The sequence below is a fragment of the Convolutriloba macropyga genome, chromosome 7, assembly GCF_964194025.1.
Source record: "Convolutriloba macropyga chromosome 7, txConMacr16.3, whole genome shotgun sequence".
NCBI classification, from domain to species: Eukaryota; Metazoa; Xenacoelomorpha; order Acoela; family Convolutidae; genus Convolutriloba; species Convolutriloba macropyga.
The window spans coordinates 54,660,481-54,682,456 of record NC_134474.1 but is presented as its reverse complement, the minus strand read 5'-3'; the positions used below and the strand labels follow the sequence as shown (position 1 = coordinate 54,682,456).

Here is a 21,976-nt window from a genome sequence, read left to right as displayed (position 1 = left end):
ATGATCAAATGAGCAATTGACTTGTTTTTCAATGGAAAGCAGTAACGGACAGTCCTTTATAAAACTAAATAACGAAGACAAAAAGAGGGAAAGTTTTTGAAATCACTTCACCTTTTTGAAACCAATTGATTTCGAACGATACAATAACCATAAATTTTCAACTAAAACGTACTAAAGAATTTCACACATAACTTTTTAGTTATTAGTGAGTTTGAGTCATGTGACTACAATAAAAACAAAATAACAACAAATACAGTTAAAACTCAATTCTTAAAAATAGTGTTGAAGCCACCAAAAGTACAAGCCACTAGCTGCAAGATTTTATGTTAATTTAGGCCTAATTTGAGCATCAATGGGGCCTGTTTTATGAGGGACTATGTGATAAGACAAAGGAGCACACATTTTCAGCAGTATCTAGAATATACGATTTTTTAATGAAAATAAAACGTCAATATCGTAAAAACCAAGTTGAAACTAATTAAACAGGAGTCACTGTTTACTTGAAAAGAGCATGGATGGGCCCATCCATAAAAAATAAAAGTCAATAAAAAGTTAAAAGTTGAGAAAAATAAGAGCAGAGGAACAGATAAAGTGAAAGAAATATATTAATATTAAAATTAAATGAGTTCAAAATCCTTTGAGTTCAATATGAGTTCGAGCGAACCATTAGCTATCAATTGAGAGCAGCAAAATGATTTACTAATACCTTAATAGAAAGTTAATGAGACATTTCATTATTCAGAAAACATTTTACGACCAAACATAAACATTCAGGTAAAAATCAAAGTTAATAATCGCAGTTAAACAGTGTCGAAGCTATCCGATGGTACCGGTCATTAAAGATACTCAGCTAAAAGTCGGCAGAAATTGGATTAAAAATGTGGGGGCGTTTCAAATGCACGTTTTAAGTGCACGACACCAAAATTTTGTATCAAATGGACAACAGAAATGGTTAATACCTATCTCTACGCGCTGATAATTTAGTCCTAGCCGACGCGCCAGTTGTGATGGGTTGGAGTGCGCTGACATGTAGGGTTGTGATAGATTCATATCAAGTCCCACGGGCCGCTGAGGCATGACCATGGCTCGCGAGGCATCGCCAGACACGATAAAATATAATTTTGCTTTCCTTTCTAGTTTCAGTTAATCATTATGAATGTTAGTAATTAAGTTATGGATAAAATGGTCGAAATTTCAATGTTTAGCGAGGATTATCATTGAAAAACATGCATTTGTACATAATTAAATGTCGTCCATTTGAAACATCCTGTTGATCGGCCCCCTAAAATGTTGCAAAATCCAACAGCTCACGGGAGTCAAAATGGTTATTAGTGATAAGATGAAAGCAACAGACGTTTGGCTTCTTATTGGATAGGCTAAGATTAATAGAGAGCCAAACGTGTGTTGCTTTATGAGAGTAAGTCAATCTTCTACAAAAAAAAGCCAATGATCAAATCAATAACTAAACAATTTGTCAAACCCATAGAAACGTGGAATTCTTTCTGGAAACTTTTTATATGCGCTTCAAAGAGCTTTAATTGAAGGCAAAGGAGACTTGCCATTAATCGAACAAAAATTTTAAATTTGACGTGTGTTATTGGCATAAAAAAAGAAAAAAGAAGACTAACATAATCAGACTGATCAAACAATTCGACGACAACTTGCTGGTCAAATATTTACAAACAAGTAATTCTTGCAAAGGATAGCGAAAAATATAATATAGCAGAAATTCAATATATAAACAATACATGATGCCTTAAGGATAAACAACGATCTAAATTAGCAAAAAGTGCGCAAAGTTTTAATTCTAGACTACTCGTACCAGAAACAGGAGTGCAAACAGCCCTCTTCTGATTTTACGAAGGTTATATCCACAGTTTCTAGATCTGTAATTTTGGCAAATTTCGAGAGAGCGGGTTAAGGAATTAAACTTCTTGCCATCTTTCAAAAAAGGGCTGAAAAATTTGTCAAATAAGTCTAGTCAAACAGTGCAGCAAAACTCCCCTATCTCTAAACGTAAAAAAAAACATTATTGTTGTTAACAATACTACAGTGCTACATAATGTTAGCGCAAATGTTGAAAATTTCGGGAAAATTACAGAACATGTGGAATAAATCGCGTCAACTGTCAATTGCTAACAAAAATTGTAAAGTTCGATAACTCGAAAGATAAGTTTTAAAAAATTCTATTTAATAATATATTCTTCATGTGAATTTGCTATTGGCTTATCGCCAATATTGTATTGAGCATCTTTTCGAAAGCACATTTCAAGAAGGCATTTTGCTTAAAAGCAAGTCAACTTGGTCTTCAAATAATTGTTTCTACAATTCTTCATTAGAAAATATATACTATAGTATGAAGATGCTGTAAATCACGGTCTGTCCTAGGCTTGAGAAGAGGCCTGGAATTCCAAAGTTGTAAACGAAAATTCACTTTGCACTTAGAAGGAAATGAGGGCTCAAATTCATATTGGTTGTTTTGCTTTATTTACTGGTGATTCGCATTTCTGCGGACCAAATAAACAAGCACATCAGCCCAAAATACAGCAAAACCTATGCATTCAAACTTATCCTTTGAAGGGCATTGCTTAAACTAAGGAATTAGGAGGAAGAAACCCAAAAAGAACAATTTGTTGGATTGGTGTGAGACCTAAATAGTGAATTAATTAAGAGTCCTATTCCTTTCTGGCTGATTGTAGTATCCACGGATGAGACTAGAATTTGAATTTACAGTAACAATTTTTGGTATATTTTAAATAAAGCGTACACATTATTTATTAAAAAAACAAAAATTTATTTCCGAAAAGTGGCCGCAAATTTGTTATAAGTATGAAAAAATATATAGCAGGAAAAGTCCTGAATTACAATTCAAAGTACTGAATTAATTAAGGGTCTGACAGCTAGAATTTGTTCAGCAAAATTAAGCTAAGAGATTCAATAAAGCCAATGATCCTATATGAACACAAATGAAACATAAATGTAATTAACAAATGAACAAAAAACAATTAGAAAAATTCTGTTTCCAAGATCTAGTTTCTTGAGAGTCACTAATGATAACAACATTATGTGAAAACATGAACTCATATTTAGAACAAAAGTCAATGGCAGCAAAGCAAAAACAGGCTGTTTTAAAACATATCTCTAGTCTAATCATTCGTTAAAAGAGCACGTCTAAGTTTCACGTTGTTGGACAAAAGAGTCGAGTTTTTGTTGCAATTTTGGCGGTTTATTTGGATCATCTTGAAACTTGCAATAGCATTGGCAACATGCTGCAAGGGCACAAAGGGGGCATCAAGGGTTTTGTAGGCATCAATTGAAGTCTTTTGTCATCTTCTTTGAAGTTGGCTCTGAAACTGTAGGCTGAAATGTTGTCAATGTCATCAGTACATCAATTTGTGGGAAAGGGGTAACTCACGTTGCCTAAAACTGAAGCGAGAAAAATCGAAAAAAAACTACGGAAAAAACGCGTGCGAGACCGGAAACGGGGCGAACGAACGTGCCGTAAGCCGTTTTTACCTTTACGACTCGAGTTTCTCCATCTCTTCCTGGCGTTGTCTCCATGACTCTTCCCAGTGACCAAATGCCTCTTGGTGTTTGGCCTTTCAACACCCAAACAATGTCGTCCACTTTGAGCGGTCGATCGTTGCTGTTTGACCATTTTGACCGTCGGCTAAGGGTTGGCAGATACTCTTTCACCAAGCGTCGCCATATATGGTTCATCAGCTTCTGCGTGTTCTTCCATGTTTTCAAGCTTGCAGGTTGCTGGTCTCCAAATTGTCCTGGTGGCAAGCTATTGAAGTGACGCTGGATAAAAAAGTGGTTTGGAGTCAAAGGTTCCTCGTTGTCAGGCTGCTCAGCAACGTTAGTCAGTGGTCTGGAGTTGAGGATTGATTCTGTTTCCACCATGATTGTTAGGAAAGTGTCAAAAGAGAGTCTTCTGGATCCTAGAATGAGGAGGAGCGTCCTTTTGGCGCTCTGGATCAAACGCTCCCAGACACCGCCATAATGAGGGCCGTATGGGGGATGGAATTTCCACGTTGTATTGGCTACTGCTAAAGCTTTGTAGATTCTGTCATTGTCCAAGGCTTTAACAGTTTTCTTCAGTTCATCAGAAGCGCCAACAAAAGTTTTCCCGTTGTCGCTGTAGAGAAGTTGGGGCTGGCATCGACGACTGCAAAATCTTCTGAAGGCATTGAGAAACGTATCTGTGTTTAGGTCTGGACACGTTTCTAAGTGAACTGCACGCGTCACCATGCATGTAAATATCGGACCATAATGTTTTTCTATAATGCCTTTAGAATCTTCGATGTAGAAGGGTCCAAAGAAATCTACACCAGAATTAGCAAAAAGGAACTGTGTTTGTTGCTGTTGGAAAACGAAAACTAGGTAATGATGGCATAATTGGTTGAATGTTTTTCGTGTCAAAGCGTCGACATAAGAAACATTGAAATCGTACGCTTGCTAACGCGTTCCGAAGGCCAATTACATGATAACGCTGTTGAATGAATGCTTTTGTTGGTTCTGTGGACTGGTGAATACATATTTGATGGGCATGTTCCAGGTACAAACTAACAATTGTGTCCTTGGCGTGCAAAATTATTGGACGTTTTTCCAAATCCAGTTGTGTTGGTGCATACTGCAAACGACCACAAGATCTGAGTAATCCGTTCTCATCCAACAGCATATTTAGGCATCGTATTTTGCACTTGGAATCTAGTTTCATTCCACGTTGTAGGGAATTAACGGTCGAATGGAAAAAACTGTCCTGAGATAATTTCAGGAGATAATTTCTTGATACTTGAATGTCTTCAGTTGTGTATTGGTGATTGTTCGTTCGCATTTTCTTTGCACGATGAATTAGGTTGAAAACTGTTGCAACTGTCAGAAGAAGTATTTTCCACGTTGAAAATTTACTCGGATCGACTATAGGTTTAATTGTCTTGGGACTTCTCGTGACTGCCACACATGTTGCGCGTGGTTTGTTTATCTCATTCCAGGTCGACTCGTTTTCGCAAAGAAATTGGGGTGGATCTAACCGTTTCTGCTGAATTTCGTTTGTCTCAAGACCGCGAGTTCCGTGATCGGCGGGATTGAGATAAATTGAGATGTGATGCCTTTGCTGGGGTAAAGAACTTTTATAAGTTTCTTGCAATCTGTTTGAAACAAAAACGTTTTGCTTCTTATTTGAGGCTATCCAGTCCAAATCTACTTGACTGTCGGACCAGAGAAAATTTTGGTCAATTGTCCTTGTCATTTCTCTTTGTATCAGTTGTAGAAGGCGCACACCTATAACAGCGGCTTCTAGTTCCATTTTTGGCACGCTCATTTGCTTAATGGGAGCGACTTTGCACTTTCCCATGAGAAAACACACTTGTGGCGGAGTGGCTTGACTATTAGTTGTGCGGAGGTAAGTAACGGCTGCCATTGAGGCATCCACAAATATATGAAGTTGGCTGCTTGTGGTTTTACTGAAATTGTGAACAGTTCTTTGTATTCGGATTTTGGGCATGGCAAAGTAGCTGTCTAGGACTTTCTGGAGGGCATTGTGTAGTTCTTGTGGTATCAAATCATCCCATTTTCTTCCAAGTTTCCAAACCTGCTGCAAAACCATTTTTATTCTAATTGTCAGAGGAGACAGCAGACCGAAGGGATCGAAGATTGAAGATACCAAACTGAATATTTTTCTTTGTGTGTACAATGTTGCATCTTTTGGAAATTGTTGTTGGGGAAACATGACAAAATCGTCAGTTGTTATGTTCCATTTTTGACCAAGGACTCTTATGGTCTCGGTTGTTTAGTCTTTGTCGTCGGAAGAGATTTCAGCGAGTACATCTGGTTGGTTTGAAACAAATTTTGTCAACCTGAAGCCACCATTTTTCAGGCATCTTGTTTATCTGTGATATGACTTCTTTGGCTCCTGAAATTGTTGGTAGGACTGGATGTAGTCATCCATATGAAAGTGGTGTTTAATTGCATTCAAGGCGGTTGGAAATTTACTTTTTTTGTCTTTATTGAGCACATAAGTTGCGCAAAATGGTGAACATGTTGCGCCGAAGATTAATCTAGTGAATTGGAATTGTCGAATGGAGTTGTCTATCATCCAAAGGAAACGAAGAGCAGATTGGTCTTCTTGTCTCACGGCAATTTGCATAAACATTCCTTCGATGTCTGACAAAACAGCAACCGGGTGTTCTTTGAATCTCAACAGAACTCCAACTAAGTTATTCAGCAAATCGGGACCAGTTAGAAGATTTGAGTTCAGTGATTCACCACGGAACTTTGAAGCTGCGTTGGCAACTCTTCTCACTTTTCCGGGTTTGTTTGGTTTAGTGACTGGATGATGAGGTAAGTACCATATTGACTCTGGAGGTGGTGCTTGCATTTCGACTGGATTGACAAAATTTTTATCCAAGTCTGTTTGGAGTGTCTGGTTGTACTTCTGATTGAGACCGGGATCGTTTTGTAGTCGTTTTTGTAGACTTTTTAGTTGACTGACTGCTGAGAAATAGTTATTTTGGAGTTTCTTTACGGGTTTCCAAGGAAAGCCAATCTGATATCTTTCACCGTTGTGACAGATTGAGTTTTCCATTGTTTGCACTGCTAATTGGTCGAGTGAGTTCTCTTCATTCTGTTCGGGTAATGTACCTTCAGCTTCTATTTTCCAGAATCTTTGAACCAATTCGTCCAACGGTTCTTCTTCAATGTCTTTCCGGCAGACATGGTAAATGAATGGATGGCGCGGGGGCTTTTTTGTGTTCATTGTTTTATGAGATAGCTCGTACTCTCCAGCGAGAGTCCAACCAAGCTTTGTTTTGACGCCGAATGGACGCTTTTTGCTATCTTGGATTACATCGACTGGATATGTGAAGGCAAAGGTGTTGAAAACAAGAAGGGCGCCTATTGCACCAATGGCTATGCCAGGGAAATAAATGTGACTAAGTTCCTTGAAGGTGTCGCATAATTGATTGAGTTCAAGAACGTTAGCGGGTGAAACATTGAGACATGGCGTGCTATGCTATAGGCTCTTGCAATGCTGAATTGCTGATTGACTTCGTCAAAAGGCGTTACTGGCACTGTTTGACTTATTTTGGACAGTGGCATTTCATGTTCAGTGTTTAGGTACTGCTGAGTTGTTGATGCTTTTGCTTCGCAGGGAAGCTCCAGAAAGCTAGTAACTTTATCCAGCAGGAAGGTGAACTGGCTTCCGGGGTCGATCAAGGCGTAGGTATCAAAACCTTTACTTCCGTTTACAAATGAAACTGGTAGTATTTGTAGTTGTTCATACCATTCAGGAGGAGGAATTGTATTTCGGTTGATACTGAAGTTTTGGGTCGGATTCGAAGCATTCAAATGGGCGCGTTGAACATTTTGTTGCTGTGATTGTTGATTGTTGACAAGAGAACGATTGACCATATCTTGTGTGCTGCCTCTTTTTACTGCTGACAGTGTCAGTACTTTTTTTTATTTTGTTGTTGAAAGGATGGCGGTGTTTGGGGGCTTGCTAGATTTTGTGTCGGCTGATTGGGATTGCTTGTTGAGAAAGCAACGTTGGGCCGCTTAACTTGTCGAAGGATCATGCAAAGTTGTGTAGTGAAATCCTTTACATGTTTGGCATCGTTTTGTGGACGGACATGACTGCTTAAAATGTTTGTTGCTTAAACAGTTCGAGCAAAGATTGTTCTTGCTCACAATTTCATACCTTTGGTCTGGCGAACATTTCTGGTATTCAGGGCATGTAGCGAGTACGTGACTTCCTTTGCATTTCTCGCAAGACTCGTTCGACTGATCAGCATCTTTACGCGGAAGAAAGGGTGGTTGACCATGCTGGTTTGCAGGGCGACTTGTTTGCAATGAGTTCTGTTTCCAATTGTTTTGTGAATTATTAGAAAATTGATTCATAGCATTGCTGTTCCTATTATCATTGTTGTTGTTAATTCGGCTAATGTTCTTATTGTTTTGACCGAAAGTGTTCCAATTACTAAACGGCTTATTAACATTTTCTCTGTTGATTTTGTCGTATACTTGGGCCTGTACTTCAAGCCACTTGTGAAAGTCAGAGACGGTTGGTTGATTACCAATTGATGTTATTGTATACTCTGTCCATTTTATCGGAATATTATGTGGAATTTTTTCTTTTGCCTTTTTCATCAATGTTAAACTTTGCAAGTCAGCTTTGAAGCCTAAATATTCAAAAGCTTGCACTAAGCGTTTGAGAAAAGAAGCAAAAGATGCAAAATTCTGTTTGTTGTAGTCTTTGTTCGGACGCCAGGCTTCCAGTTGATTGATGAAAGCGTTCACAACAATGCTGGGATCTCCAAAGTGATCCATAAGCTCTTTCAAAGCAATGGCGTAGTAAGCTGGGTCACACGAGTAGGCATGAAATTTTTCTTTGGCTTTTCCTACGACCGAGTTCTGTAAGTATGTAATTCGGTGTGCATCCGTAACGCTAATATTATTGTGAACTAGGTTGAAAAAATTGTTTATCCACTCATGGTATTTCAGTGGATTACCATTGAAATTTGATATTGATATTGCTGGAAGATTTATGGAACTTTTGTTTGTGTTTTGTAAATTAAAATTGTTTTCAAAGGGGATTAATTCTGTTTGTATTTCAGTTCGTGGCTGAAACAGTTGCTTTCCAGGAAAAGATCAATTTGGAATTTGTTCCGAATTTCCCGAAAACTTTGGTTGGCTAATATGTTGAGTAATGGGGGGATGAATGGCTGTTTGGTAGTTTGTAAATGGAATTTCCGGAGTAAGCGGAAAATTAAGTGGCTGAGATGATGTACAGCAAACAAGGTTGGTACCTTGGTTGTTGAGTGTTGTATTGGGGGGAAACAATTCCATCGTTTGGTTCTTCCGTTTGATTTCCATTGCTAAAATGAATTCCAGTTGGGTAATGTAGGTTCTGAAATTGTTGGGAAACGTTTGTTTGCTCTATTGTTGGTAACGACATTGCTGACGCCAATTTTCCCCTGTTCTGGTTTTCACTTATTGGAACAGCTGAAAATTGAATCTTTGAAAGTGTTTGAGCAGTTGCACTTTGATTGTTGTCAAAATGTAGGGGATTATGACGAATGTCTTCGTAACAATATGGATTTGGCGTGGTCTCATTTGTCACTCTATTTGTTCCTTTCTCTGAATGAATTTGACGCTGAAGCAATTGCTCATTTAAATTGCATGAACTTGATGTTTGGTATGTATTGGTTTTTTTAACTGAGCAGTTATGTTGAAGTGAGTTTTGTAAATCTAATGCAAGACGTTGTATGCTTTGATCTTCTCTTTTGTTATTTCAGGGAACAGAAGACTTTTCTTTTGGTCTAACTGTGGCACTTGCTGGTTGATTCATTGGCATATCGGGCAATGTGATCAACTTTGAACTAGAGAACTGGTTCAATTCTCCAATTGATGAGTGAATTAATTCCGGTTGGTTATCAATAGATTCAACAGGAAATATAACTGCAGTTTGATTCACTGGAGAGTTGGGTTGTTGAAGTGAATCAAACTGGTTAAAAGTGTTTTCTTGCTCTCTGAGAACAACGTTGTGTTCTGAGGATTGATTATTACTCAAGACAAATCTGTCCTGAATGTTTGCTCTGGATAATAGGGTTGATGCTGGTGTTGGGGCTGCCAACAACGACATTGATTGGTTTATCTGTTCAACCGTCATAGAATTTTTTACTGATTCTTCAGTCAATTCTCTAGTATCCTGCGCAAATTGTCTGTTGATTTGAAGGAATTTTGAGAGGAGGTTGGCTTTATTTTCTCCTTGCGGAAGGAAAAACAATGGTTTCGCCGGTCTTGGGGTCACTGGAGGCGAGACATCGCTGGCAGGGTTCTTTACTGTCATGTTGTTTTGCTCTGAGTTTTGGGAAACCGGTGTCAATCGATGCAACTCGAGTTGTCTTCTTGAGGACTGTGAGACGCAGCTGATGTCATCGCAAAATCGAGTTGATGATTGACTCAATTGACCATTATCGTCGAGACTGTTGACTTCTAGTTCCAACTTTTCTAGACGAGAGATCAAGTTCGATTGAAGTTTCATGACTGAGTTTATGCTACTGGAGCTTGAGTAGCATAATGCTACTCAAGATGCTGTCAAGGTTTGTCTTCAGCTCTTCAACGCTCTCTTTGATTTTGTTGATCAACAAAGAAAGAGTGGGGAAGCTTTTTCTCTGCTCAATGGATGTCTGTACGAGATCAAGCTGATTTTTCATATTGAGCTCAGTCATTTTGAACTTGTTGAATGCGTATTGTAACTTCTGGCTGTTTTCTTTTGTCATCTTGATGAACCGGCTGTAGTAAACTTGTAATGGTTCTGTCGTATTTAAAGTAAAGGTAAAGGACGGCTCGAAATTTACGGAGCGACGATTTTTTTGGTAAATTAAAAATCTTTTATGTTTATGTAGGCTAATCAGCCTAGTTTTTTTCATTCAAAAGTAGCGACGCAACTTATCACGAAAACAAGAGTCCTAAATGTGTTTTTCTTGTGCTAAATCTAGCTAAAAATTTGCTTAAAAAAAGGAGAACTAAGCGTTCGCGCTTGTGTACCGTTGGTTTGTTGAACAGGACCAAATAGTTGCGTTCAACGTTTTTTTACATATATGACTTTGCAACAATTCTCCTGTAAGTTTTTGTTCTCCTTTAATTACAATCAAGGTACCAGAAAAATTATAGGAGTGTTTTCTTTTTTTTGCGTGTGAAGTTTTAGGAACAAATAAAAGCTAAAAAACCAAACAAACTAAATCTATATTATATTGATTTCTTCTGCAAAAAAATTATTTTTTTTTAGAATTTCTAATGCGGTGCGACGAGGCAACGTGAGCTACAGAAACGCAGAGAAAACTGGTTGCTTAAATGGTTGCTGGGTTTACTTTGAAGCTCTTTTCAAGAAACTCTGTTTTGCGATTCTTATGAAGTTAAGGACAACTGCTACCATTAAACTGCTTGTATTCGCTTCTGGATAATATCTGCCACCTATGAATTGCTCATCTTTACTTTGGTGACTACTGCGACTCAAAGGAAACACACTCCTCTTCAGTTAGTGACTACTGAGACCAAAGGGGAAAAAGGGACTTCTTTCGGCAACTTCTGAGACCGCGGACAAAAAAGAAGAGACGTTTGAGTTTTCCAATTTAAAGGGACTATATGCGTGAGCAAATTTGAGTGGGGAAATATTCGAGAGCGTTCGATTTTCTTCTTTTTGAGAAAAAAAAGAAAATAGATCTTATCTTCTCTTTTTTATTTCTCTTGAGAAGGTATTTTCAGTGTATACTACTCAATTAACTAGATGCGCGGCTAGTAGTATGCAAAATGAAAACAAAATAAGTGTAAACGCCGGCATACAACTTTCTTAGGAATGCATACTACCCCATTAACTAGGCTTGCGGCTAGTAGTATGCAATTCAGATAAAAGAAAACACAAACCTTTTTCTAGGTTTTTTTGTCAGAAGCTTTTCAGGAATTTTCCGTCTGTTTTTTTTTGGTTTTCCAGAATTGTTATATAGTTTCCCAGCTTGTTTTGTAATGAACTGAGGAGGTTTATTAAATAGCTCTTTTTGAAAATTGATTGATTTTTCTTTGAATAAGAAAAAAACTTAGAAAAAACGTTTATTGATTTTTATATGACAGAGAAACAATTTGGCAACTTTTCTGTTGCTTCTTTGCAGTTTTGCAAGGGGATGAAATAAGTTTTCAGCTTGTTTTCAAACAAACAGAAGGGGCTTTTCCGAACGTTTTCTTGTTATCTACTGAGAATTTCCAATAAATTTTCAATAATTTCCAATAATACTGAAAATTTCCAATAAATTTCCAATTCAATATGTTTTTTTGAATTTTTTAAGTAAAAGAAGCAAATTTGCAAATTTTAAGTTGCCTCTTTACAAATTTGTATAGTCAATCAACTGATTTTGAAGCCTGTTTTCCAACAAAACCAGGGGGGCTAATCAATGGGTTTCAGTGGAACTAATAAATGATTTATTCAAAACATTAGGAAAATGTTTTTTGAATTTTTTGAGTCAAAGAAGCATTTTTTGTCAAAATTGAGTTGCTTCTTCACAAAATTGGCAAATCGATCAATTGATTTTGAAGCTTCTTTGCCAACGAACCCAGGGGGGCTAATCCATGGGTTTTTGGATTTATTAAAAAGTTTTCATTAAAACGTGAGAAAAACGTTTTTTGATTTTTGACGCTCAAAAAGGCACTTTTGCGACTTTTTCATTTTTTGAGCAAAGATTTTACATAGGGAGTTTAACCAAAATAAAGTTGAGTTTAGGTCCAACTGAAGTATTCTGTTCAAATAAAAATATTACTTTCATGTAGATGCTTTGCGACAAATTGGGAAAATTGTGTTTGAGTTTTTCCGATGCAAAAAACGCTATATCGTTTTTTTCGTGCAATTTGTGTGTTTTTTTTTCGTCAATTGCTGACTTGTAGTTTCTCATGGCTATTTCATTCATAAACCATCAAAAAAAGCTTGTTGGGGGACAATTTTTGTATGTTTGAGATTTTTTTGTCGCAAAAAAAATCACGTTTTTTTGGATACGTCTAACCGGGGAAAAGACTTCTAAGGTGACGTCTGGAACCTCGGGCGATCTTCCTTGGTGACGTCTGTAACCAGAAAAAAAATGTCAGGCCTTCTTGGTAGGGTCACGTCTGAAAACCCTTGCAAAAATAACTCTTCGTCTATGGTTGGCTGGTCTGCAATAAGAAACTCTTCCTCTGTCGTAGTCTTGGATATTAGACTTGGGGTGCGCTCATGCCCCCTCTTTGTTTCAAAAAAAATATTAAATTACATTCAGAAGGTTCTATGTCCTTTTTATCAAGGCGGATGGTCGCCAAAATTATGTTTTAAAACATACCTCTAGTCTAATCATTCGTTAAAAGAGCACGTCTAAGTTTCCGTTGGACAAAAGAGTCGAGTTTTTGTTGCAATTTTGGCGGTTTATTTGAATCATCTTGAAAGTTGCAATAGCATTGGCAGCACAGGCAAATATCACAGACTATTGGAGATAAATCAAGCGCAAAATAAGAAAAGTACATAACTAAATGTCAAATACTTAACCAGAGCATGCCACTAAACTTTAGCAGTCAAAAAATATCTTTTACCAGTTCTAGTGGCTGAAAAATAGTTTTAAGCTAAACCTCATCCAATAACCATTAAAAGTTGCGAGTAAGCAGACAGACCCTATAGATTATCACTGCAAGAATAGGCAGACAGACCCTCTCGTTTTCTATTTAAATAGAGTAGCTACTTGCAATGCGCGTGCGTTTAATTTTATTTAACTAGCGATTCGCAAAGCGAGATCTTAACTAAATTTCTTAGCGCTTACTTGCGGAGCGGGCTTTACAATAGAGTTTTTTAACTGAATTTAAATTGCAAACTTAAGAGAATGAAATGAAATGAAGTGCTTGTAAGCAAACGTGAATGTGTGATCAGACATGTCTGATCACGAGGCGGGAAACCAAGAAGGAAATCATTAACAGATCACAAGACACGAACTGAATAAATATGAACAGGATTATCAAGGGCAAATAAATTGAACTACTTTACAACATCATTTAACATATACTGCATCGAACAAATGATGATTTCTTTAGGTAGCACATACCCCTTACACCGACAAAGAAAATTGTTATAATACAATTTTCGAATGTATAATTAATTACAATATTTACAAATTAATACTTGGTCCCCGGTTATATAAGTAATAACAATATATTTACTGCTTATCATAGCTAAAAATATATATTAATAAATAAGAGTTTGTATTTAAAGCAGTCTGAAGCATAAACTGTCATCGAACGCACGAGGGTCGGAGTGTCGATTTCCAAGAGAGAAGGATTTTGCGAACCGGGGGGAGATAATTCTCCTATTCGTGGAGATACGTTGAATTCAGTCGGCTGTTGTTCAGCAATGCTTTGCACTGTTTCAACAACAGAGTTAGATGGGGGCTGGAAGTTTTCAATATCACCCGCTCGTCGTGGACGTTTGGGTTGTGCTGCAATTGTGGAGTCAGGGGATGGACTTTCAAATCCATAATAATAAGGACTGCAGCTATCCTGTCCGATGACCTTGGTGATTGTGTGGTGGCCGTTGTGTTTGTGGTAGAGGTTGTAGGCTGTTCGCTGTGCGAAACAGTGCTTGCTTCTGGCTGCTGATTTCGCATCGCGAGAAAGTTGAATATATTAGGAATGCGACCTCGCATCGCGCTTGAGATGTTTGACTTTGATGAAGGGATCCCGCTGCCCGGATCACGCTTGCGGTGCTTCATCTTTTTGTCCCCCTTCTGCGGTCCGCGTATGCCTTCAATGGAGTTTGCCGCTCCAGTTGCGTCCCGAATTTAGCTATATCGCTATTTCTGACAGTTACCACAGATTTCCCTAGCTCTTTGATGGTGGAGGTTGTTGGGCTAACTTTCAGAATATGAGATCCAGGGGCAAGGACCTCATACAATCCTTCGAGGTTTTTCTTTGATCGTCTCTTGCCATGAATTTTTCGCGCTAAATTTAATTCGACAGCACGCTCTTTGAGAGGAATTGGTTGAGTGGCCTTTGTTCGCAGGAAACGAGATTCGCCATCGTTGCTAGCCCGTTTTCTTGACTTGGCCTCTTGCGTTGCTTGTGACATTCCTTTCTCAACCTCAATGTCACTGCGGTAGCCATACAGCCATTTGTCGTCTGGAAGTATTTCTACCGGCATCACTGTCTTCATCTAAATAGTAGTTTACTATGCTTTCGTAAGTGAGATTAGACAATTTAGGTATTGTCGATATCACGCTCAGCGGGGTATTAGGTTTTCTTCCGAAATGTGCTTCGAAGGGCCGACATCTTTGTTGTTTTTTGTTTACATATTCTCAATTACTGTATTATTTTCTTTAATGCGTGCTTTACATGAAAGGCATTATTAGACGATTTTTCCTCTTTGATACATGCAAGTCTATTTTTAATCGTTTGGATGAGTCTTTCTACCAAACCAATAGCACGATGATCGTTTACTGGAGCTTCAATGATGTCAATAATATTTTTGTTACAGAAAGTCTTTACTTGATTGCCAACCAAAAATTTTGCTTGATCAAGACGAATAGATCGAGGAATTCCGTGATTTTCTATATAAATGTCCAAAAATTTTAGAACATTAGGTCCGTTTGCTTTGTCATAAATACATGCAGTAGGATATTTGGAAAAACGATCAATAGCGGCCAAGAAATAAACTTCGGCACCCCTTTCATCAAAAATCGGGTTCCAAAATCAATTTGGATTTCTTGAGTCGGTTCAACACACGGTACATGAGGATGAAATTGTTTAGCGGGAATAACAGATTTAAGGTTCTTAACAATCACAGTGCAGGGCTTGCATTTAGTAGCCTTTACAATGAGTTCGCGGTGCATGTAGGGCACCAGCAATGCTTAGCCATGCAAATCATGCCCCTTGTGCCCGGATGGCTTGCGTGTATATCCTCAGTTAATGCCTCTCGCAACACATTTGTTTTGGCTACTTTTTCATCGATACACACGCACCCAGATCGAACATGAAGGTCTCTCCAATGTGAATGTATGTAGGGGTTCAACGTTTTTAGGCGGCTTTCGTTATTAGTCAATATGCATTCCCTGACTTCTTTTAAAACTGCGTCATTACTCGTTAGTGATGCGATTAGAGATTTATTGTAAATCTTGGACACAATGTAGTCAAATGTGGGTACATATGGGCTGGGTGTGAGAAGAGTACTAGCGTTAGAGGAATGAGCCGGAGATGTTGGGGTTAATATCTGTAAAGGACTCGCGGCGCGGGTAGTGTTATTCGAAGTTGTTCGCTGACTTGCGGTGCGGGTATTGTCAGATGTATTTGAGAGCGGACTTGCAAGGCGGGTTAAGTTCTGACTTGAAGATTGTTGATTCGCGGCGCGGGATGTGCCATTAAAACGAACTCGAGTGATTCGCTTTTTAGAAGGCATGTTGTTATTAAATTGATTTATTGAATTTAGTTCCGAAGAAAATTCAGATGACATTTTATTTCTAGAATTAGGATTGCACGACTGAATTGTAGAATGATGTGAGGCAAAAAGCATTGAATTTATTTGTGGGTTGTGACTTTTAAAATTATTTGTGAAATGTCTCCTAATTGGCGGGAATTTAGACCTAAGAATTGGAGTCTCGCACGGCGCGAGAGCTAATTCATTCCGATTTTGGACTAATTGTTTATACTTATTTGTATTGTGCTGAGCGAGAGAAGTGTTAAGTGGTATTTGCAACGCGGGGTCTACATATTTCAAATTGTTTAAATTACAAGTAGTATTTGAGGCTAACGTTTGCGGCGCGGGGGATATGTAATAATCATGTTTGCGTACTCTTGCTGCATGTGTGCTAATTAATTTTATCGCCTTATTGTTGGCCTCAATTTTAAGTGTAATTTGCGATGCGGGATCGTGTGTTTTTAATAATTGGTGTAAATGTGATGCGGGACGTGTTTTATTTAAATCTAATGAATTAATAGATGCAGAAATTAACTTGAGTTTTGCTAGAATAGATTCCTCGTCATAATTAGAAATTTTTTTAGCTTGTTGAAACGGGTGTCCGGAAATATAATCCACCAGACCCATTTTCGCCCCCGGAAGATGTTCAATGTCAAACTGAAATGTTAGTAGACGATCTATCCAGCGAGTTAGTCTACTATTGTACGATTTATTCGATCTATTTTCTTTCATAACAGAGAGAAGAGCTCGATGATCCGTAAAAACAGTAAAATTTTTCCCATACAGATAGTTTTTAAAACATTCAATCGACCAAACTACTCCCTGTAGCTCAAGTTCGTTCACACTATAGCGGTCTTCGCATGAATTTAAGAATCGCAAGGCAAACGCAATTGGTTTCCACCCGTCAACTGTTAGTTGTTCGAGTGCTGTTCCGAGACCGGAGCGCGATGCATCACATTTTATGCGTGTTTCGAGTTGCGGTTTATAGTGACTATTTGCGGTTGCGTTCGCAATGCGATCTTTTATTTCGTTAAAACACTTCTCGTGCTCCTCTGTCCAGCAGAATTTTGATGTCTTTTTCAGTAAAGGAGGGGGTGGCTAACTTGTGCAAGATTTGGAATAATTTTTCCGATGTAATGCACCGATCCCAGAAAAGAACGGAGTTTCTTTAGAGTTTTCGGAGCTGCAAGTGCAAAAATTGCAGCTGTTTTACTTTCAAGTGGTGAAATACCCGATTGAGATATATGATATCCTAGCCAATCGATTTCTAATTTTCCAAAATGACATTTGGGACGGTTTATTCTAAGATTTTCATCCTTCTATCGTTTTAAACAATTCATAACATAACTTTTATGTTCTTCGAAAGATCCCTTGCTAGCTATCAAAATGTCCTCTAGGAAACAATATGTATTTTTTAGACCGATCAAAATATAGTCCATTGCTTTTTGAAATTCGGCAGGCATATCTGTTAGCCCGTAAAATCCCGTTTAAAATCTGTAAGTGCCAGTCATATCACCATAATAATATTAAAGTTGCAAAGATTTGCCGTATTAATATCTAAGTTTATTTGACTGTATGCATACTTTAAATCTATCGTTGAAAAGTATGTTGTGTTTTGCGAAGCGGGAGCACTAATCTGTTGAGAAATAGATTCGACAAGCGTATCAATGTTTGGCATTTGATGTTTATTCTTGTGAATGGCTTTGTTTAGTTCTTTTGAATCGAGTTCTAGCTTTATCGTTTGGTCTTTCTTTACTGAAACCACTATTGGAGATATAAACTATTTGTCTGGGCAACTTGAAAGTTAAACGATATGTTTTTCATCTAACAATTTCTTAAGTTCAGTATTGACTTTTTCTTGTAAATTAATAGGGATTCGTCTACCTTTTTGAGGTCTAGGTTGAAAGTCTTTATGAAATTTGAATTTTGCCGCGTGATTCTTTGATCTCCCGATGCGCGATATCAGTTCAGGAAAAGTTTTTGCGATTAGTTCTTTGAACTCTGGAGAGGAAATATTGTTGACACATTTACTTTTTTGCGATGTAGATTTAGTCACAGCTAGACCAAGTCGATCGAATAAATCACGAGCAATTAGCGATTTCAGTCCGTCAGCTACAACAGTGAATGTTGCAGAGTCACAAGTCCATCCATTGCTCGTTATTGACGCTTGAATCTTCCCTTCTACCTGGATGGGTTCATTCGAAAAAGTCCAAATTGTGGTGGCATCTGTTCGCTGATCCAGAATGCGCGAGGACTACTTTGTACCACTTGCGATGCGAGTCAATGGTTCAGAATACTGCATGCGCTACCGGAGTCCTCGAGAAGGGTAGGGTTAATATTGCCGATCTTGATGGGCATGTTGAGCGGTTCAACTTTTTCTACTGAATTCTCGATCACCGCGACCGTGTTATCTTCTCCGCTACTGTAGTCCGATTCGTAGAGCTTAGCAGGTTGTAGAAAATGTACTGAATCCTCAAGATGCGGTTCTTCTTCCACGACACTCATCATCTTCTTTTTAGCATTTACTGGTTTCACTGTCTTTTGTTTATGCAAACTTTCGCAAAATGATTTAGGAGTCCACAATTGTTGCATGTTTTGTCTTTTGCGATACATTTATCTCGATGATTCGGAAGCCAAATCCCTCCACAGTTGGAGCAATAGAGCGTTGAGCGATTGTTTTGTCGTGTTGCATTACCGGAATTTTGCCAATTCGAGGCTCGAGAGCTACCAGAGAATTGAACCGTGTTGACGTTCGCCGGGATGACAATCTTATTATGCTGCTGAATTCGATGCTGGTTTCTTATCCCCAGTTCCATGTTAATTGCTAGCTCTAACGCCTAGCGCGGCTCAACTGTTTGTTTGAGAAGTTCCTTTTGAGATTCAGGATCTATGAGGTTAGTAATGAAGACATCGCGTACCAAAGTTTCTTTCTTATTCTCGAAGTCACAGTTCTCTGCCAACTCCTTTAGTTTTCCATAGAAGTGTTCCACCGTTTCTCCCCGAAGTTGTTTCGTAATCAAGAAAACTTGACGGTCAAAAGTTATGTTGCGAGGACGGATGAATGCCTCTTCTACGATTTTCCAGAAATCGGTGGTTGTTAGGGTATCAATCACGATGTGCGGGTTCTTGCAGTTGAGGATGCGGCATCCTTCTACCCCGATGCTTAGATACAGCAAAGACACGGTTTTGCGATCCGCCAACGGCCATGGTTTGTCGCCACACATTATACGAACTTCTATGAGTAGTTGGCACTTATTTTGCCAATTCATCTTTTGTTGCGCGTTGCGAGCGTTCCTTTCTTTCTCCGACTGTGCAGAAGCGCCGACTATAGATTCTTCGTATATTGGTTCGAGGGGAAGTTCCACCATCTCGGGGTTGGGTCCAAGTAGTGTATCAAGGATGATGTTCTCTTTCGTCAACAGTGCCAATTTATATTGCACTCGCCATTTCTCCCAGCAGAGGGGAGGATCGGGTGTAGGTTTATCCCAGAAAGCGTCAATTCCGCATGTGTACGTTTAGTTGCTGGCTGCCCCATGTCGTACTCTATTTAAATAGAGTAGCTACTTGAAATGCGCGTGCGTTTAATTTTATTTAACTAGCGATTCGCGGAGCGAGATCTTAACTAAATTTCTTAGCGCTTACTTGCGGAGCGGGATTTACAAGAGAGTTTGTTAACTGAATTTGAGTTGCAAACTTAAGAGAATGAAATGAATTGAAGTGCTTGTAAGCAAACGTGAATGTGTGATCAGACATGTCTGATCACGAGGCGGGAAACCAAGAAGGAAATCATTAACAGATCACACGACACGAACTGAATAAATATGAACAGGACTATCAAGGGCAAATAAATTGAACTACTTTACAACATAAATAAATTGAACATATAAAATATACTGCATCGAACAAATGATGATATCTTTAGGTATCACAGATCCTATAGGGTTTTGCTGCAACAATAAGCAGACAGACCTTCTTTGATATTCTCGGTAAATCATTCCGAGAAGGTTAATTTCGCTGAAGTGATAAGGAAATTAGAAATTGCACCAAATACTAAAATAACTAAAAAATTCACAAAAATTTCTGGAGAAATAATTTCAAAGTCATGAAAAAACTAGCCGTTAACAGGAACCATTCGTTGGGTTCGGTTATGTATCATTAGCAACCAATCAGAACTTTGTCAGTGATAATATTTTATGACCACAAACAGTGCCAAAATAATTTTAAAAAATATTAGCTGTTCGTTTATGAATTCAAGCAAATAAAAATAGGTGCAGTTACAATAATTGTAGCATTTAAAGAAACTCAAGTGAAATAAAACTGTGAACGGAAGTCAAACTGACGCACGTGAAAAAACATTCCTCTCAAAACCAAAAATTTGTTGAAACACCAATATCCCAATAAGAGTAGTTTAAATAAAATCACGCCCACGAGCCTGCTCTATTTTTCTCCCCCTTTACTAATTCACGTTGACTCATTTCACTACCCTAATTTGAGTTCTCACTTTCGTGAAAAAGCCATAAAATGTGTGAGCTGATTTTGAGGAAAGCCCGCTCCAGTACAATCCATAAGAAATCGGTAACTAATTTGATGACTCAGACAACGTTAGAGTCTTGTATGAAAACTAAACACACCTGTATGAAACTACATTGAGAGTTAAAAATGCTAAATGTGTCATGACTTGTTTGTTTTGTCCATTCTCACATTATGCTCCTAATATGTGGTTTCTAAATTGCAGTTTGCAGGAATAGGGAGAAAATTCGAAAACGTGCACTGAAATGGGCGTTGAATTAAAAAACGTTCTCTGATGATAAATACAAAGAGAGCCTTTTTCAGCCAGCACAATTTGCTACGAATTAGTTTTTTTTTACTTGTTCGAAAGTACCTAACTATGTTGAATAGAAATTTCAACTGTGAAAGTTTCATAGAAATTTACTGATCATTGGAAGTCTTACAAAAGTTATAATCAAACTCGCTCTGCTGGAAATCGTTTCATAACAACAAATTTCGAAGTTTCTCAAAATGCGATTGGGCAAATTTTTTGTGGTTAGAGTTGTAAGGTACGTAAATGTGATTATGCAAAAATATAACACCGAGGAAATTGGTTGGACATTCCCTTTTCCATTATTCAAGAAACAGTTGAATACTCTTTTAATATCAAAAAATAAAAAAAAAATATTTTCTATCAATGTCCGGTAAATTGGTCATGTTTATGTCAGTGAACTAAGTAATTACCGTAAATTGCGTACCAATCCAATTTAATAGTAATAATAATAGATTGTGTTTAGTGAGATTTTTCAAAATTATGAATAGTTTTCATGATGACAGTGTATAAAAAGGTCAAGATTCGACTAATGAAAAAATAGTATTTAGAATAACTGGGGTCATTTGATGAAGTTGAACAGAATAAATTTTAATCAGAGGACTTGTCCATTCAGGTAATCTTTGGAACCAATATTCAACATAGCTAGCTCTAAAATCTTTGAACTCACCAGTTTTCCCAGCTGTTCATATATATTGAAGCTGTATTTTGCATTCTGTCATCACTACAAGCATTAAATCAAGATTATTACATACATTAGAGCATGCACGAATTATAATTTTGATGGCACAATCAAGTAGCTACGTAATGGGAGAATTTGATGCATAAAAAACTTTTAATTAAGATTTTCATGCTATGTGACGTCTTGCGTTCGAGAACAAGATGGCATATACATAAAGAAGTTGATTTGGGGCTCAATGACATTTTACCGTATGCATTTTTAATGGTAACATCTGAAACTGCACATTTGTTCTAAATTATTGCGTGGTTAGGGATACAATGTCTGCCTAAAGTGGGATACAGAGGTATGCCTAAAGTGAAATCAAGGATTTTTGAAACCTTTAGCATAGTGCACATGTAACTCAAATTGGCTAGAAGTCTGAATCTCGTCTATTAACAAATGTTGGCGCCGCAAATTTTAGTTACATGCTTGGTCAAGTGAGAACTTTTACATGTGCAGCGTTATG

The 21,976-nt window shown here is 37.9% G+C and overlaps 2 protein-coding genes across 2 annotated transcripts; both read right to left on the bottom strand.

The window, feature by feature from the left end:
• Nucleotides 1-1,409: 1,409 nt before the first annotated feature.
• LOC142343073 (uncharacterized) lies at nt 1,410-4,254 on the bottom strand. The gene is made up of 2 exons (XM_075394761.1): nt 3,517-4,254; nt 1,410-1,430 (listed from the first exon to the last, which is right to left on the bottom strand). The coding sequence occupies exons 1-2, from the start codon at nt 4,252-4,254 to the stop codon at nt 1,410-1,412; spliced, it is 759 nt and encodes a 252-aa protein (XP_075250876.1).
• Nucleotides 4,255-5,890: 1,636 nt separating this feature from the next.
• LOC142343072 (uncharacterized) lies at nt 5,891-6,760 on the bottom strand. Its single transcript, XM_075394760.1, has one exon. The coding sequence runs from the start codon at nt 6,758-6,760 to the stop codon at nt 5,891-5,893; it is 870 nt and encodes a 289-aa protein (XP_075250875.1).
• Nucleotides 6,761-21,976: the final 15,216 nt, after the last annotated feature.

What these genes read in the sequence shown, in the direction of transcription:
- LOC142343073 (XM_075394761.1), bottom strand. Translation starts at nt 4,254, where the DNA reads ATGGTGACGCGTGCAGTTCACTTAGAAACGTGTCCAGACCTAAACACA. An exon ending in GAGAAACTCGAGTCGTAAAG is followed by an intron (nt 1,431 to 3,516) that starts GTAAAAACGGCT and finishes TTTTTTTTGTAG; the next exon opens with AAGATTGACTTACTCTCATA.
- LOC142343072 (XM_075394760.1), bottom strand. Translation starts at nt 6,760, where the DNA reads ATGAACACAAAAAAGCCCCCGCGCCATCCATTCATTTACCATGTCTGC.